We start from the raw sequence: 19,920 nt of genomic DNA, 5'->3' as shown, positions 1-19,920 counted from the left end.
GTTATGATATTGAGCTGAAAGGGTGAGAGGGCCTCGGAGGGCAGGGGCCTCTTGATTTATGGGGTGATTGTCCAGCCTGCACTGCACACACACACACACAATCACTCACACACACACACACACAACCACACTTGCATACATATCTGTATCCACACTGACACACACGTTCAAAAAGTTCATATCACACATTGCTTCCAGCTGGCCCCCGGTTCCGGCAAGAGTGCTAGAGCCCACATACACAAGGACACACATACACACATACACAAGGACACACACACACACACACACACACACACACACACACACACACACACACACACACACACACACACACACACACACACACACACACACACACACACACACAGGCAAGGCAGCTGATAGCTCACACATGCTGCGCCGGACGAGAAAGCAGCGGGAATGTCTAGATGTTGATAATAGACGAGATGCCAACAGAAAGCCGGAGCGGGGCTTTTGTGTGTATCTGCTCCGTCCGACTCGGCCCTCTGATTTACTCCCGCCACCCCGTCAGCAGTCTCAGAGCCTTCAGCACCATTTCTGTTCACGTATCTGGCGCGTTTGTTAAACTTGACAAATCGCCGTTGGGCTCACATTGCTGGATCTTGTTTGGAGATCAAAGTCGTAGACGAACCGACCCAGTTCCAATCTCTGTCTTCACGTTTTTAAGCATTCGCACGCATTAAAAACGTAGGGTGTCGGAGGGAAACCCTCCTTCACTAATTTCTACAAGTTCCCACCTGGGAGCTGCTCAGCGCAGACACATTTCTGCACAGCTGGGCGCACAGCTGTTCGGGTTTTTTTTTCCTCTATAGGGCCTGAAAGTGGCCAGTTGCTGAACAGGAATTCCTCTCCGTGTATTTCTCTTTGACTCAATTACACAAGCACATTTTTATTGTTGCTCCGAGACTTTTGTCTTTTCCTCATGCTCAGACCTCTGACCTCATTTTTCTGGATTCTCACTTAAACCCGGACCGCAGCAGGGCATCCTGGCGTTGTGCGGCAACGAAATTTGATTAAGAAAAACTTCGTATCTGCATTTCAAAGTGCAGCATTTGGAGCAGGAGCAGATATTTACTCACTGATGAGGAAAAGGTTGCTCTTTTGTGTCTTTTTATTCTTTGTCTTTCTAGACGCTGCTTTTTGCTCAACATCCAAGCGCATTGAACACCAATGTACCTCATATATTGTCCCTAGGTCAAAGCAAAGGATCCAACAAATGCTTTGCCATGCCTCGCTAATAACAAACACTAATTAAAAATGTTCCAGTCACAAAAGGTTTTGCGGGCTTATAAATGGCTACAGATGATAATTCTTTGCAGTTTGGGTCAAGCAGCCCCCTAGCAAGGAAGTGTGTGTTTGAATCCGTGGTGCTGCTCGTTCAGAGCTGCCCGTGGAGGTTGTGGTTGGGACGCTGATGTCCGTAAAGCCCGTGTGAGCTACGAGCCTCTGGAGGACATTATATCTGCCCCATAAAGCGCAGCTCCCCATGTTTAAGACCTGAAGATATTCTGCAGTTCATTTTCCCTCCGTTTCTTTCACAGTCACAGACAAAAGGTGGAGAGAAAATCACGCTGGGCTTGAATTTATGCACTGCGTGCTTAGTGCCTGGGTGTTGTAAATTTTGTGGCAGCCAGCAGCCGACTGCATGGCCATGTGAAGCTGTCCAGTTTATTTCATACAGAAGAACAAACCTGTATGTGAATGTATTTAGTTACATTTACAATCAAGATACCTGGGGGTTTGATGGATGGGATGATGTGAGGGAGGACTGTATGGAGTTCCTCTTTATTAAATCCTGCTCATTCTCTATCCATAGATACTTGCTCTTCTACCTGTCAATGTTACTGTTATTATTTTTAACCCTTGTACTGTCTTCGGGTCAAAATGACCTAATTCTCCTTCTTTCCTCCTGCTCTCCTTCCTTCTTCCCTTCCTTCTTTTCTTCCTTCCTTCCTTCCTTCCTTCCTTCCTTCCTTCCTTCCTTCCTTCCTTCCTTCCTTCTTTCCTCCTGCTCTCTCCTTCCTTCTTCCCTTCCTCTTTTCTCCCTTCCTTCCTTCTTTCCTTGTTTTCTCCCATCCTTCCTTCTTTTGTTCCTTCTTTCCTTCCTTCCTCCCTCACTCCTTGCTTCCTCCTTCCTTCCTTCCTTCCTTCCTTCCTTCCTTCCTTCTTTCCTCCTGCTCTCTTCTTCCTTCGTTCCTCCCATCCTTCTTTTCTCCCTTCTTTCCTTCCTTCCTTCCTTCCTTCCTTCCTTCCTTCCTTCCTTCCTTCCTTCCTTCCTTCCTTCCTTCCTTCCTTCCTTCCTTCCTTCCTTCCTTCTTTTCTTTCTTCTTTCCTCCCATCCTTCTTTTCTCCCTTCTTTCCTTCCTTCCTTCCTTCCTTCCTTCTTTTCTTTCTTCTTTCCTTCCTTCCTTCCTTCCTTCTTTTCTTTCTTCTTTCCTTCCTTCCTTCCTTCCTTCCCTTCCTCCTTCCTTGACCAGAAGACAGCACAAGGGTTAATATTGCAATTATGTGGATCTTTATTTACCTTGCTTTTGGCAGATTCATTTCTGATCTGCTCTATATTCACTTACTATGTTTGATACATTGTCTTTATACATGAGCTATACTGTATATACCTCCATCTTAACTTGAGAATACAGTATGTGTGTGTATGTATGTGTATGAGTGAGGAGGCTGAAGTTTAGATGTGTGTTTAGTTGCCTGTTTTTACTTTTGTTTATTCATTTACTTAGTTATTTGTGTAGGTTATACTCATATTACATGGCCTGTCATTCATTTGTGAAGTCATATGTCAGGATATGTTCAGGATATGACACTACAGATGTCACATCCTCTGGACTAGCAAGGAGAGGGACCATGTGACGTGTTATTAGCATGCCGTTCAAAAGCTTTGATCTCTGATGGTGATGGGATGCACTAACATCCATGGGATGGGCAGCTTGGACACTTAGAAAAGGAACATCAATGCTGAGAAGTGTTGGAAAAGTCTGTACGAATTTTAGAGCAACATATGCATCTTTTGTTCAAGGAAGGTGTTTCACCATGCATGCATTAAAAATGCACAGCTAGTTGTATTGGATGGCTTGCCAATAGTGCACAGCTAAAAATATTTGGCATGTCGTAAAAAGAAATACCAGTTGAGTAGCTGGAATCCATCTCAGACGCAACACAGTGGTCAGTATTGCTGCCTTCCAAACTGTTAAATGCATGTTGCTGAATCTTTCTCTTTCCTTAAAAATGGTACATTTCCTCATTTTCAACATTTGCTATATTTTCTTTGCTTGGTTGTGAAAAAAATAAAGGTTTGCAAATCATTGCATTGTTTGTAGTTTCAGGTTTTATGTCAAGACAAAGGAGCTTGGATGTATTACTTACAGCCAAATTATTTATTATATTTATTTATTTAACATGATACCATTTTGGTTTTGTAGCTTTATTTCAAAATACAAGAATACAACCTCACATTAAACTGCCTCATTAATAATGCAAGGCTACTATTATGTATTCCTCGTGCACATTTTGTTGTCTGGGCCACTCTTGATTTCAACCTTGACTCTCAGCTCCAGTTTCTTAATCTCAGATAGAGCTTGTCTTTCAGAGGGCTGTGTTTCCTTCACATTCACTGCTCGGTAACACTGTAGCGCTTTATGCAGTCAATAGTGGGTGTATTTGCCGCCATAAATCACCCTCTTAACACACCTCATTCACTGCTTCCCAGGGGTGGGTGTCCGTACGTTTGTGTGTGCAAACAAATGGCTGTTGCGTAATTTATTGCCTAAGCCGTTCATTCAAAGACTTCCAGGATGGCTGCACTCTCGCACATGCCAAAGAATGGATGCATTAGTGGGCTCATAAGTGGGATTGTGTACATCCGCACATTCACCTGAATGGCAGCGTGAGCCCCTCTGTCTTGTCACTCCCTGGCAGGGTTATTGTGTATCTGAGGTCTGAATGAGTAGAAAAACCAATGATTAATGGACAAGAAGAGGAACAAGAGTCTTCTTGTGTTATTTTATCCAAATGTGTGTCTCCCCGTCCTCAGCGGAGGTCAGCATCCTTAGTGAACTTGGTAAACATGTTGGTTTTTCCCTGGCTCGGACCGAGCTGGCACTCAGAGCAGCCGGAGTCAATGAACTTGTGTTTGAAGGCTGGGGAGGAGGGCGGTGCGTTTCCACTCAGCCCAGCTCTGCCTTCTGCAAAAAGCTGCACTTTTGTGACTTCCAGAAGTATACCAGCCGATAGTTCACCAGAAAGATTATTGGTCACTAGGGATTAGGGCTGTGCGATTAATCGATTTTAAATCTAAATCGGATTTATTAATCACAATCGATGTTAAAAAAAGGAAAATCGATTTTCCTTTTTTGCAGCTGGCTGCATTAGACAGAGCTCGTCTAATCGTCTTTGTTTGGTGAAGAAAATTGTAAATGTTGTCACTTTACTAAACTCAAGGAGGATTTACAGTATCTTTCAATTGCACTTCATTCCCAATAGGGAAATTTGTTTGCTATTTTTCTTTAAAAATAAAGATAAAATATTTGAAACAATGTATTCCATTGTCTTTTGTAGTTTTGACAAAAAAATCGAAATCGAAATCGAAAATCGGGTTTTCAGAGAACAAAATCGGGATTTTATTTTTGTCCAAAATCGACCAGCCCTACTAGGGATGGGCGATATGGACTAAAACATTTATCACGATAATTTCTGGCATTTATCCTGATAACGATAAAAATGACGATAAAAAAAATACCAATTCAACTCCACCTTTGTAACTATAAATCTATCACCACATTCAGTCTTTGGAGCCCCCGAAACACTGCTCTAAAAGATACTAAATGCTACTAAACTACACCAATTAAATTGAATTGATAAAAACCAATTAAATTAGTTACACCTGTACTGCAAAACTGTAATGACTCAAATGAAACAAGTTTGAAATGTAAGAACAGATTCAACATTTATTCAACTGTATGGCTTAAACAGTGGGATAACAGTGCAAACAGCAAAAGTACCATCGTCCTTCAAGTTTTCTTAGCTTATAGAATCACAAAGTAGAAAAAAATACAACCTGATAAATAAAGAAACAGGACAAATAAATAAAAGCCATCCTTTGCACTCACTAGCCCCTTTCACACAGAGATTCCGCAATATTGGTGTAAAGAAGTCCTGCCAATACGCCGCCTTTGTTGGTTCACACAGAACCATACAACGCCGGCATAACGCCGCTCCCGTCTGTAAATTCACACAGCATGCCGGCGTTCCGCAATCAGAGGCGTGACGACAGCGTCAGCGTCTAGTGGCATGCCGGCATGCCGGCTGTGTCATTCACACAGACCCCGTTTCGTCTCTGTGACTACCTCCGCTGCCGGCTTATTGGTGGGGCCACTTGGCCCCCCCATTCCGCCTCCGTGACTTTCACACAGAACAGCGAGGCGGCTTAAAGTCGCAACGTTCCCGCCTCGAACTGGCTGTGTGAAAGGGGCTACTGTTTTTTTTGCAGACTATGCATATAATAGATGATGTTTGCTCCTCGTCCTCGTTTTTAAATCCAAACCAGTTCCAGATAACGGAGCTGGAGCCTCGTTTAACAACGAGCTCCTCGCTCTCAGATCCGCCTTCCGCCATGTTTGTTAAGGCTGATTTATGGTTCTGCGTTAAATCGCTGCGTACCTTACACCGTAGGCTCTGCGTCGATTTAACGCAGAACCATAATTCAGGCTTCACACAAAAACGTCATCAACGGGAATTTATTGTTTTTACCGCCAGGTGACAAATTCTTACCGTGGTGAATTTTTTTGACGGTATATCGTGAACGGTAAAATATCACCCATTCCTATTGGTCGTGCTCATATGACGAGAAAACAGTAACTGGGTTGCCTCGTGATTAAACTGTTGAAAAAGGAATCAAGGACTTTTGCAATGTTTAAAACCTTTACTTATTAGATTTCCACCGTACTATAGCTTCTGGGAAAGAGAGTTTATTGGGATCTTAATCTCCTACTTTGTTGCTAGATATTGCTGGCGTCTGTGAGGCGTTCACATCCCTTCTTCTGTCTAAAGCAGTAATATAACAGAAGAGTACAGTCACATTTCACATTTATACATCATGAACGTTGACCAGGATTTCATAAAACGACTTCTAATAAGTCAGGGTTTCTTAAACTTTTCCTTCCACCACCAGATAGCTGAAAACTCTGCTGGGTTGACGGGTTATTGGATGGATTATTATGCTTTGGAGAGAGGAACGACATTGTAGATTTATTTCATTAGTTTGGACTCAATTCACTGCAGTATTAAGTGGCCGTGGCTTGTCTTCCAACTTCAGTCCAGTCGGGTTCACTCCCAGTCCCGTCATGTGTCGCCGTCCTTCGGCCGAACATTGAACTACAGTAATAGATGTGGTCAAAGCTTCTGTAGAGTGAGAGCAGTTTCTCAAAATTATGGCATTTACAATTTCGGGCTTCACAGCCAACTTAGACACATTTTTGTCAAGGCCTTAAATGTATTTGGATATAGTGACACAATTGTAAATGCGGCCATAGTTTTTAATGTTTCAACAAAGAGACCCTTTGCAGTCAACGCCTGCCTGAAGACTGGAGCCTCTGGACATCTCCAGAGTTTCCTCCGCCAGGCCTTCACTGAACTCCGTTGGGCTCACACCAAGAGAAGAATGATTAAATCTCTCTCTGCTTTTACAGTATGTTTAAAGGTCGTTATCCATCTGCACTGTGAAGCACCGTCCTAACAGCTTTACAGCATTTGGCTGAATGTGAGCGGAGAGTATAGTCCCACACACCTCGGGGGGTAATCTGACTACTTCTGTCAGCAGTAACATCATGGGTAAACACCGGTGAGCCGAGCCCATTGGCAGCCACACCAGCCCATACCATAACACTCCTGAATTTGCGCCTCCAGCGTGTTTGACACATGGTGTGACGGGCTTTGGATCGCTGACCGTTCACTTCTTTGGCCAGAATTTTCTCTTCCAATCGTTCTGATTCAGGTTCATCTCAGTTTCATCGGAGTTGTCCAACGTTGAAACATTAGTGTGACCTGACACATTTTTGGGCTAAGAATGAGGACAGGAATTTGGATTGAGTGTGCTATATGGGACCCAGTACTATCCCCAGGTATTACAACCATGTCCTGGCTTTGGGATATATTTATAACAACCTCTTTGCCTCTTTTCTGTTGGCAGAGTCCGTGTCCAGCGAGACAGCCTTCCTGGAGGACTTTGTCCTGGGCATGGGGGACACCCTGGACCTGTCCTGTGACCCAGAGGACCCCTCGGAGCCCGTGGTCTGGTTCAGAGACGGGGCTGGACTCGTACCCGGCGAACGGACGCGGCTGAGCCAGAGGATGCTACGGATCATCAACGTGTCGTACGAGGACTCTGCGGTCTACTCGTGCCGGCTAGCCCGGAGCAACGCGCTGGTCAGCAACTACACCATCAGGGTGACAGGTGAGCACTCGGGGGGGAGACTTTCCACTCTGTAACTTGGTCTAAATCCCAGTTATGGCCTGGCGAAGCGAAGGTGAATTCAGTGAGACATTAAAGCCGTTAAACACGATTGTTTTGGATACTCGGGTTACCAGCAGAGCTCCAGCAGAAACAGGCACTCTGGCCGCGCCACGCAGAGCTCTTTGAAACCCGACCTGTCTTGGTTTTTCTGCCCGTCTGAAAGACAAACTGAGACTCAGAGTAAACATACTCCGATGGTTACGGTAGTGATGTCTCAACGTGACAGCTTCTCATAACAGCTCGTAGAAAAACACCCAAGACTTTGCTCAGCAGAGAGGGGCTTTATTATTTTCTCCTCTTGCTCTCTTTCAGCTACACTTTCGCTCCCTGCCAAGCTAATCACACGCACACACACACACACACACACACACACACACACACACACACACACACACACACACACACACACACACACACAGTGGCAAAGCCTTTTGCCAGCTTACACCCAGCCAAGTTTCACACAGATCGCCCCTCCTGATGTGCAGTCAAAGGTGAAATTAATCATCGTGTGATGGGATGAGAAGCACTTTGTGCGAGTGTGTGATGCAAGCGTCGGTCTTCTACGTCTGCTCCGAGGGATCGGCGGCGGGGGTGGGGGGGAGGGTCAGGACGAAGTGAACAGGAGCTCAGGAGTCAGGCGGCATTTCCCCGTGAACCTCACAGACACCAGCTGAGTCTATTATTGACAACTAATTAGAAAGCAATTAGCTCGCAACATTCCGGCACTGAAGACAGATGGGAAAGCAATAAATGCACGAGTTGCTCCCCCGGTTTACACACACACACATAGGCCTGTGTTGAAAAAATTTCCCAATTCTAAATCGATTCTCATATTAATTCCTAAAAATCGATTCATATGTCTAAAGATCGATTTTTTTTTTCTTCTGGGGGGTGGGGGGGGGGGGGGGGGGATTATTTTCTTTTATTTATTTATGTTTTTTTTTTCATCATTACATTACAACTTTTGGTAATTTTTTTGTTTATCCCCAAAAAAGGAATGTTTTGTTGGAAACGAGAATAACTGGTGCCATGTTTTTGCCTTTACATATGTTTAAAGGTATGAAAACATTAAAGTGTTCAGTTATAATTGCATAAATTGTCTATATTTCATTACTTTATATACTGTCTTGGGGTTACATTTGCATAAAATGCTAACAACCAAATTCTCAAAAATTAAAAACCAAAATAGACCGAAAATGGAACAAATAAAAATGGAATGTGGGAAAAAATAAAACCGATTTCATCCGTCTCTGTTTCCTCCCTGGATCTGTTTGGTAATTCTGACCCACATGATGTTTCTGAAAGCAGTTCTATCAGCATTCTGGGAGCTGATTGGTCCTTACAGCATCATTAGCTGCAATACTTGCTGTTGAAACTCAATATAATACTAGTATTAATATGTTGCATAACTACAGTCATATAATTCATGCAACAACTCAAAAAACAGTTTTACTAACACTAACCCAAATCAATATCGTAATCGAATCAAATCTTGATAATCGATTCTGAACCTTAAGAATCGGAATCGAATCGATTCTTGACATTTGAATCGATCCCCAGCCCTACACACACACACACAAACGTAGGCACGTTGGGCTGCAAGCTTGAGTAAAAAAAGGCCTTTACAGCACTGATGAGAGGCGGCCAGCTTCTTCTCTCGGACACTCGCATCCACTGCAGGATGCACACGAGAACCCTCTCCCCATCACTGAATATTTAACCTCTTTTAAATAGATAAATGTAATTTGCTGCCAGCTCTGCTCGGGATGTCTCAGCGTTTAAAACCACTCAGGACACAAATTCACTTCAAACGATTGCGAAACAAATCATCGTAGTAGCGCTCGGTGCCTGTTTGAATATCTTGACAATTTCTTGAGCGGCAACAATATCCTGTTCAGTCCCACAGTACTGGCAGTTCTTCTTCTCCTTCTCCCGTAAAGGCTAAGCCTCCAGCCCACCTAAAACACACTCGGACTATTGTTGCTCCTTCAATATTTGATCAAGGTGTCAGATGCAGATTAAGGTGTGAAAAGCAGTTTCACATTTAGCTGTTTGGACGGTGTCCAGGCAGCAGAAATCACACCGTGCATGCAGGGAACGCATGTCGGAGACGAGAGGGGAATAAAGACATAGAAAAGATTGGTAGTCCGATTTTTCCCAAAGTTTCCCTAATTACTTAGGTTTATTTTTGCAAGCTTTTGCATGTTTTTTTTGTTGTCTTTTACAATAATGTTCAGCAAATTTGTGAAATTAGAGGATTGTATATCTGCTGAGCTGCACCAGCGTCAGAGCGGTGGACTGAGGTGTCAAATAATGGTGAAAAACGTGCGCGTCAGGGGTTCCAGGAGCCGGCGGAGCTCGGCGGGGCCGCGCCGGTAACAGCTGGCTCTCATTACCAGACCTGTGGAACTGAACCAGACAACTCCAAGGTCACACGGAAAGCAGTTACAACACCGCCGAAGAAGTGTGATACAGTCTAAACAGGAATCACAACCTGAATCTGTTGCTGCACAGCAATTACACCGACACGCCGACCTGTTCGCGCGGGTCAGCGCCAGCCGCCGTGTTCCTGGCGGCTGGAAAATGTTTGGGTTGTGATATCTGGGAGCCGCATCTGCAGCCGCGCAGAGCTCTTTAGGTGAACAGAACATTTAATCTGCATTCGTGCGTTGGCGTTTCTTCGTGTCTAAGCGCACTTAGACACGAGCACACTCCATTTAGTCCTAAATGGCTTTTTTTCATCCTCATTCCTCCCTCTTTACTTCCCTCTTGCCTTGGGTAACGTAGCTCAGAGTGGAACACTGCAAAAACTCAAAATATTACCAGGAATATTTGTCTTATTTCTAGTTAAAATGTCTAATCTTTAGTCAAAAAAATCTCATTACACTTAAAACAAGAGTAATTACCAGAAAAATAACTTGTTATTTGACCATTTTCACCTGTTTCAAGTAAATTTTCACTTGAAATAAGTAGAAAAAATCTGCCAGTGGAACAAGATTTATCTTCTCATCTACTTTCTACTTATTTTAAGTGAAAATCTACTTGAAACAGGTGACAATTGTCAAATAACAAGTTATTTTTCTGGTATTTCTGGTAACACTTGTTTTAAGTGTAATGAGATTTGTTTGACTAAAAATTAGACATTTTAACTACAAATACGAAAAAATATTCTTGTTAAGATTTTGAGTTTTTGGAGTGAACTGATAAAACAGACATTTTATTTCAAGAAAGTATTGATTTACAAGAATAAAATTATCCTAATGTTATAATCAAGTCATAGTTGTACATCAAAAAAGGGTCTAATTTATGAGAATTATAACCTTTAATTCTCGTAAACTTGTGATGCTTAAACACATTAAATTGTACATCATCGTAGGTTTCAAAAATAAAAATAAGAACTATGCAAAAAAACAAAATGATGACTTTATTTTAGATGTTACCTGAACAAAGTTCCTCACATTACTACATTTTCTTCAATGTAAATATTAGATTCCGTTCTGAACTCCCTGTGTTTGCCTGTTTTAGATTCTCTGTCATCTGGTGATGACGAAGACTACGACGACTACCCAGAAGATGCAGGTAATGACAATGGTGAATTCTTTTAATAACTCTTTTTTTCTTTTGACATGATTTTATTTGCTACTGAAATATTTCTGTTTTCAAAAAAAAAAAAAAAAAGGGGGGCTGCAGGGTGGGAGATATAAAAGCTGAGCATGAATTTGTGAAAGCAAGAAGAGAATGAGTTCAGATGAAGGTGACCGGAGACGGTAAACCAGAGCAAAGATCACGCCTGGACTGTAATCGCTGAACACCTATGTGGCTAGAACAGTCTCATAATTCACAAATGCACACGCCGATCCACAAATGCACAGGACAAGAATCACAAATGCACGTCGTTAACCCTCTGCAACCAATCAGATGTCTTCCTTTGTTTCAGCCAATCATAAGAGCGCACCCACGTGGGGGACGATTAACTCATAAACCAATCAGATTAAAGGGGCGGATACACCTGCTGTTTGAGCCTGCACTGCGTCTTCGCTTAGAAAAGCGATTAAATATTTGGTAGTAGTTTAATAAACCAGCTGGTGGAATAAAGATAAATAAACAAGACAGCAACACGGGATGGAGAGGAGATCACTGCTCTGCTTTTCTTGTGATCTCGGTAAAGGAAACAGCGTGATTGTTCAACCAGAGCAGTGAGTGGAGAAGTGGAGTTACTTTTAAGTGTGACATTAGAATATAAAACAAGTAAAATACAAGAAAATATTGATGGTGGCCAAACAAATTGGTCGCACTCATGATGCTGGTGACGTTTCTGTCTCATAATGTGACGTTCTGAAGCCTAAGTGTCCGTTTCCCTCTGTTTACAAGCAAACGTGAAGATGGAGTTTTTGCAAATCTCCACTTTGGCCGGAGTCTTCAGGAATGATCGTGACTTTGAGCTTCGTTTTCGTGTAAACGAACGGCCAAAACGCATGAAAACACCACCGTTTTTGCTACATGTAAACAGGGCCTAAGGTCTAAGCATCGTCTTGTAACTTTGGCGCTGAATCTGCATTTGATTACACACTCCACTCTTGGCTGAGAGGTCTCACCAATGCTCTGCAACAAGAAAAATGTGACCTGCACATGTTTTATCAGCTCACACCGTTGTTCCTATCACTTAAAGGGAGAGTGTTAATGTGTGCTGGTTTACTGCGTCCTGAGGGGAGGCTGAGGTTGATTATGGTGCACGAGTCGCCTCGTTAACCCTTAATGAGCAGCACCTGCCGCTTTCTCTGGACCAATCTGGGAAGTGTTGTTCTTATATTTAAGTTTCTGCAAAAAAAACAGGAACTTTTACATTCATAAAGTACGGAAGAGCATTAGGGCCAGACAGGAGAAAAATTAAAATATCTTGGAGGAGGAAGATTTTTTTTCATTATGCACTTCGAGAAAAAAGTTGAAATGTCGAGAAAAAAGTTGAAATGTCGAGATTAATGTTGAAGCACAATTTCGAGAAAAAAGTCGAAATGTCGAGAAAAAAGTCAAAATGTTGAGAAAAAAGTTGAAATTTTGATTGAAAAGTAGAAATGTCGAGAATAATGAAAAAAATGTGAAATTTCAACTTTATTCACAAAATTTTGACTTTTTTCTCAAAATTGTATTTCAACATTAATCTCGACATTTCGACTTTTTTCTCAACATTTCAATGAAGATTTTTTTTTCATTATGCACTTTGAGAAAAAAGTCGAAATGTCGAGATTAATGTTGAAATACAATTTTGAGAAAAAAGTCGAAATGTTGAGAATAAAGGCGAAATTTCGACTTTTTTCTCGAAATTGTATTTCAACATGAATCTCGACATTTCGACTTTTTTCTCGACATTTCAACTTTATTCACGAAATTTTGACTTTTTTCTCGACATTTCGACTTTTTTCTCGAAGTGCATAATGAAAAAAAAAATCTTCCTGCTCTGAAATATTATTTTTATTTATTCCCCTCTCAAATATTTTTTCTCCTGCATGGCCCTAATACTCTTCCGTAATAAAGAGTGTAAATAGTAAACAATAATTAATTAATTCATGCAGGTGACAGGATTTATAGAGTCCGTCCATCTCCTGCTCTTACAGCCGCCTGCCGTCTCGCCGAGCTCCCGCTAAACCTTTTTCTCTGAGCACTTAACTTGACGAGCTCCGTTGCAGGGATCAAACGCCGGTGCTTTTGCAGCAGGTAACACCCACCTAAGTGCTCTTCTGTGATGTGAGCTGATTTGGCATTCAGACGTGCACGGGGTTCAGGTGCAGGTGAACAAAGAACAAAGAGCGGCGGCTTCTGCTGCTGCTGCTTCCACAGACTGTAGCGCTGCGTTCTGTCAGCCATCACGGCTGCAGGGAGACGGAGAGCGTCTCCACCCCGCCGCGCCGCGCCGCGCCGCCGCTATCGCGCCGTATTAAAAGAGACAGCAGAAGGCAAGGAAGAGGGCTGATATAAAATCAGAAGAATAGGATAAGTTAGGTTTTAGAAATGCTATCAAAGATCAGAACCGGTGGGATGGAAATGAATGGAGGAAGACGTCAGGAAGCGAAAACTTCAAGTCATACAAGCGGGAGAGTTGGGAGATAACTGGATTGGGTGTGTGCCGACTCTGCATGCTTGGAAAGTTCTGAATATATAAAACAGAAATATTCAATTAGACACATCTGCGGCTCGACATAAAGACACGACTGTAAAAACTGCTCCGAGCATTCCGGTCGTATCTAAGACGCCGTGACATAACGAAGGGACTCCCAGTCCACCTTAACCGCTGAAAAAACTGCTAAAGAATCGGTGCCAGAGACAAAATATGGAACTGTTTTGATGACGGAGCAACCGGCAGGCAGCCATATGAAATCAAAACGTCTTTGTAAATGCTGCAAAGCTCCAACTCATGTCGTCAGACTTGACTCAGAGTAAAATATGAAGACAGCGACTTCACTGCTGCTGCCTGTTCCCCCCTCCGTCATCATTAATGCATCGCCCAGCCGCCTGTCCACCAATCACTGCTGTTACATCGCAATACAGGGATGCAAATGGAGCTGACTGCAACAACATGCATCAAAAATCTTGCCTTGCTGAAAGGTACTCAGTGTTCGCTGAGTGTTTGGTGGTTTTGGATGAGTTTGGGCCCGTTTCTTGTCACGGCGGATCTCTGACACCCCCACAGGCACAGGCAGCATAAAGGGAAGAGTTTAAGCACCTAATGAACTCTAATGACAACAGAAATGTTGTTTTCTCAGTTTTGCTGCCATCAACCCTTCAACTCCTCATCCTTCTCCCTTCGGATGTCATTTAAATGTGGTCTTCCTCATATTCCCTTTTGCTTTTGTAGCTGATGCTTTTAAGATGGAGACATTGTACATAAAAGCAGCGTAGGAACTCCATCTTATTCACATTGACTGTGTTTCCATGCATCAATAACCCTTTTAAAACCCAAATATTGGCAATAACCCGAATTTGCACGGCCATGTAAACACCAATAACCCCTTTGAATAACCCCAATTTTTAAAAACCCGAATATGAGCCCTGGGTTACTCATTTTAAAACCTGTATATTCAGTCATGTAAACGCCTAACTGAATATCCCCATCAAACGGAACATGAATTTGTTTTCTGCGCATGTTCTGTTCACAAGGAATCTTGGTCTTTTGAGTCAAGGAAGTTCTTATAAACACGGAGAAACACAAGACCAGGAGGAGACTAATCACTTCATAAATGTAATGAAGGATATGAACATTTCTGCATTTGTAGACGGTAGAAAGTACCGGCATAGCCAGATTTACAAGAAGGTGAGAGAAAAGTTGCACGAAGCAGCATTTGTTTTGAATTTGGATCCAGGAAGAAGAAGCAGAAATGACGGGAATTGCGTCATGACGTTCTCCGTGCGTCGCTGGTTTGATCCAGATATCCTGAATGATTTATTACCATGTAAACGGAATATTCCGAATGTTTCAGTAACCGGAATATTAGCAATAACCAGAATTTTGACTGCATGTAAACGTAGTCAGTGCTGTTTTTGAACCGCATCCCACTGTGTAAAATCTGAATGTACAGTTTAACTTGACAATGAAAGCTTGAAGTGACTGCAGCAGATTTCTGCAGCAGCTTGCTGCACAACTCCTGAATGCCAGGAAATAAACTCTGAGTGCCGGACTTAATCTCTGGATGTAAGTCCACCCCCTGACTTATGGGGCTCCGGTTTCCTGGCCAAAAAAGAGAAGGATTAGCTCAGAAATATGAAACTCCTATCAGTCCTTAATGTGGGCTAAGCCAGCGCTAATTAGCCGAGTGTAGCGGGAAGGAGCCGCGTGACGAGCCGGGTGATGAGCCACACGGCCAGACGGAGCTGGTGGGACATCAGCCACTTCCACACAAGACTGATGCTCCTTGAGATGTGGGGAGCTGCTGGAAGAGCCGAGCTGGTAATGAGGAGAGGGAGCAGAAGACACTTTCTGACTGACGGAGAGACGTCAAAAGGCAGAAGAAGACGGGACCTGAGGATGTGAGGAACTGAGTCACCGTAGAAGCGACGAGGAGACGGAAACAGACGAGCTGCCGCAGACAGACAGACACATGCCTGATCTCCAGCATCCTGGGAAGACACGCATTTCTGCCTCCAGGAATCAACCCTCGCTCACTGCGTAGTGGCTGCACACCCTACACACAGTGTGTTTACATGGGAAGTTTAATTCCTCTTTATTTCAGAATTAAAATGAAATCCGATTTAAAATGACTAGAAATTACCATGTAAACACCTAATTCCGAATGAAAATGGCCATTCCGAATTAAACTTAATTCCGAAGTAAGTGGCTGCTTTATTCCGATTTTAAATCCGAATAGAATAATTCCGTGATCATGTATGCACTCATTCCGCTTTAAATTAATTTTGGCAGGCAGGTGGAAGCAGCAACGGGATGACCGGGGATGGGGGGGGGGGGGACCGCAGGCCAGCACGCAGCTCCCGAGGCTCCGGCCTGCAAACATGCACAAAAGAGAAAAAAGGGGGCCAGCACAAGAAACTACAGGAGCAATGGACAAAAACGATAGCTATGAGATATTTATAATAAATAAAAATGGAAATGGAGAAGAGAGGAAGGGAAGAGGAGAGGAGAAGAAGGGTGAGAGGCACCGCCCAGTGGATCATGTCGGTGCCCCCCTGCAGCATAAGCCTATAGCAGCATATCTACCATGAAGCTATGTTTGAGACTAACTATTATAGTTTTGTTCTATAGCTGCGACTATGACTACTGACTCTAACACACTAGAGTTTACACTACCTAGAGATTTACCAACACCAGCTAGAGGTTTACTAAACACTAACTATAAACTTTACTAAACAGAAAGGTTTTAAGTTTAGTTTTAAAGGTGGAGGTGGTGTCAGCCTCCTTAACCCAGATTGGAAGTTGGTTCCATAGTAATGGTGCCTGATAGCAGAACACCCGCCCTCCAAATCTACATTTGGATACTCTAGGAACTACGAGTAAACCTGCACCCTGGGAGCGGAGAGCTCTGCCAGGAACATAAGGCACTGTCAGGTCTTGCAAATAATGCGGAGCTAAGCCGTTTTGGGCTTTATACGCAAGTAATACAATTTTAAATTGGATTCTGAATTTTACAGGTAGCCAATGGAGCGACGCTAACACTGGAGAGACGTGATCTCTCCTGCTGATTGTTCTAGCAATAAACCTTTCGAGGTTATAACGTGATAAATAGTATATTGTTCTAACAATACATTATCACGTTATAACGTGATAAGTTTGTATATTTGGGAGTTATATCTCCCAGTTATATCTCAATTCAATTCAATTCAAATCAATTTTATTTGTATAGCATCTAATACAACAGATGTTGTCTCTAGACGTTTTTCCAGAGACCCAGAACATGACTCCCATTTATATCTCCCAGTTATATCTCCCGCTCTCTCACTTTTAATGAGACGCAACATTTATAACTCAGATCTTTCCAAAAAGTCGAGTTGACTAAAATAATTTCAGACCATCATCATCAGGGTGTGCAAATAAGTTATTGATGTGACGGCTTTGCAGTGCGAGCTGGTGTGAAATGAAGTGTGTGTGTGTGTGTGTGCATTTGCGTCCATGTGTGTGTGTGTGCTGGGCAGAGGAATGTGAACAGAGCCTGATCTGTGCTGCTGAGCTCCGGAGCTCCGGAGCTCCGCGGCTCCGTGTTTACCCTGGCAGGAGAGCAGAGAGCGCAGCGCGGCGGCGCGCTACGATGCTCCACAGCCGCCATTCCTCCAGCTCTGTTTGCCTTTGGTCCCCGCAGGCCCTCCGGATCACTGTGCCTTCAAAGAAGCTCAGTGTAATCTGTAATGAAATCTGCTTGTGTGCTCGCAGGCGTCACTGAGGTCAAATTATACAATTACACAATTAGAGCCCCCCTCGCCCCTCTCCTCGCCCCTCTCCTCCGCCTCAGATCGGTGTCTCAGCGCTCGGGGCTCGCGCCCCGGCCAATCAGCGATGCTCCGGGTCCTGCTCCGGGTCCTGCTCCAGCCAAGAGCTGTTGCACTCACGTCCTGCACCTTGCACCACAACGCAGGAGAACAAACATGGAGCCAGGGCTGCAGCGGCCGTATAGGAGTACATGGTACCCTGTAAAAGTAGCACATCATCCGGCTACAACCAATATTTATAATAGTCATTTCTGTTTTTGGTCAAAATAAAAACACCATCCCTCAGAGAGAACATACCATGCCACTACACTTGTTGCTTTAAAGACAGAAAGTATTTAGAAAATCTTCGTCTGGATCTGGATCTGGATCAGCATCAGCATCAGCGTGTCTCGCAGCAACTGCACACATTAGCCAGATACTGTATGTAATTCTTGAGAAAGTATAGAAAAAGGCAAGGCAAGTTTATTTGTACAGCATAATTCAACACAAGGTAATTAAAGGTGCTTTACATCAACATTAAAAGCGGCAAGACACAATTAAACAGTAAATAACAAATAAAATTAAAGCTGCAAGCAGCGATGAACGGGCCCTCGCACTCACGGCCACCGCCCCCCATAAGCATATCAGAAATGACACCACCCATGACTTCCTATATCAAACCATTCAAAAGTTATAGCAGAAAAAAGGGACAACCAATCAGAAGAAGGGGCGGGGCTAATTCAGGCCAATGAAGGTCAAGGAGTCCATACAGAGTCTGATGACACCACCCACGACTCTCTATGTCAAACCATTCAAAAGTTATAGCAGAAAATCGGACAACCTATCAGAAGAAGGGCCGGGGCTAATTCAGGCCAATGAAGCTCAAGGACTCAATACAGAGTCAGATGACACCACCCACTACTCTCTATGTCAAAACATTCAAAAGTTATAGCGGGAAATAGGGACAACCAATCAGAAGATGGGGCGGGGCTAATTTTCACCAATTATGGTAAAGGACTCAACACCGAGTCCCATGACACCACCCACGACTCTTTATGTCAAACCATTCAAAAGTTATGGCAGAGAAAAGTATTCTAGGGGGCGCTGTTGAGCCGTTAGGCCACGCCCATTAATGCAAACCATGAAATATCAAATGTATCGCCAGGCCTGGCTTGCATGCAAAATTTGGTGACTATCAAATATGGACCAATCAGATGAAGGGGGGGGCGCGCCTTTTGGCGTCTAGCGTTGCCACGGTAACACTTTTGAAAGAGAAAAGTAATGCGCGTAGTCGCAGGATGGAGACGCACATTTTGATGTATAACACATCTGGGTTCACAATACGGTTCGGGCTGAATTAATTCTCGAAGGAATGGCATATATTGCTCCAAAATTACTTGATTAATTAAGAATGTTCAAAATGGCCGACTTCCTGTTCGGTTTCGGCCATGGCGCCAAGAGACTTTTCTTTAAGTATCGACATGATAAAGATGTGTACCGATTTTCGTTCATGTACGTCAAAGCGTATTGTGGGGCTTGAGGCGCAAAGTTTTTTCTGTCGGAACCAATCAGATGAAGGGTGGGCTGGCTTTTTGGCATCTAGAGTCGCCACGGTAACGCTTTTGAAAGAGAAAAGTAATGCGTGGTGTCAGAGGATGGAGACGCACATTTTGATGTATAACACACCTGGGTGCACGTTACGGTTCGGGCCGTATTAACTGCCGAAGGAATGGCATAAATTTCGCCAAAATGACACAGCAAATTCAAAATGTCCGACATCCTGTTCGGTTTCGGGCATGACCCCAAGAGACTTTTCTTTAAGTTGTCCCATGATACAGGTGTGTACCGATTTTCGTGCATGTACGTCAAACCGTATCGTGGGGCTTGAGGCACAAAGTTTTCAAGGGGGCGCTGTTGAGCCATTTTGCCACGCCCATTAATGCAAAACATTAAATATCAAATTTTTCGCCAGGCCTGACTTGCATGCAAAATTTGGTGACTTTTTGGGCACGTTTAGGGGGGCAAAAAGGCCTTCCTTTCGTCAGAAAAATAATAACGCGAAGAATTCCTACAGATACAATATGGCCTTCGCACTGAAGGTGCTCGGGCCCTAATGATAAGAAAAGAGGTAAAATAATAAAAAGCACAAGTTGTTAAACAGTAAGGACAGTAGAATACAGCAGGTACATCTCATTCTTACAATGGCAAGAATTACGTTTCTATACGGTCAAAACGTACAAAGACCGGGTCAAATACAGTATTATAAAAGTATTACAAAAGTAATCTGTAACAATTCGTTCGGTGAATTAAACCAATTTGACAATTCTATGCCACAATGCCTGTTTCCAGGTCTTAGTTCACACAGAAAACCTTCTAAATCGCTCAAGAAAATTTTTAAAAATCCTTGTAAAACATTGTTCCTTTTCTCTCCACTAAACAAGCAATTAAGTCCAATATTTAAAATGTTTAGATCT

General features: G+C 43.2%; 1 protein-coding gene across 1 annotated transcript in view; it reads left to right on the top strand.

The window, feature by feature from the left end:
• Nucleotides 1-19,920, top strand: part of fgfr3 (fibroblast growth factor receptor 3) — an 89,531-nt gene that overhangs the window by 22,546 nt on the left and 47,065 nt on the right. The window contains exons 3-4 of the mRNA XM_061744474.1: nt 7,217-7,480; nt 11,066-11,131. Coding sequence (XP_061600458.1) covers nt 7,217-7,480; nt 11,066-11,131 — 330 coding nt within the window. The remainder of the gene's footprint in view (nt 1-7,216; nt 7,481-11,065; nt 11,132-19,920) is intronic.

This window comes from Cololabis saira, chromosome 16 (assembly GCF_033807715.1).
Source record: "Cololabis saira isolate AMF1-May2022 chromosome 16, fColSai1.1, whole genome shotgun sequence".
Taxonomy (NCBI): domain Eukaryota; kingdom Metazoa; phylum Chordata; class Actinopteri; order Beloniformes; family Belonidae; genus Cololabis; species Cololabis saira.
The sequence above is the reverse complement of the archived record's forward strand: the minus strand, read 5'-3'. Positions and strand labels throughout refer to the sequence as shown.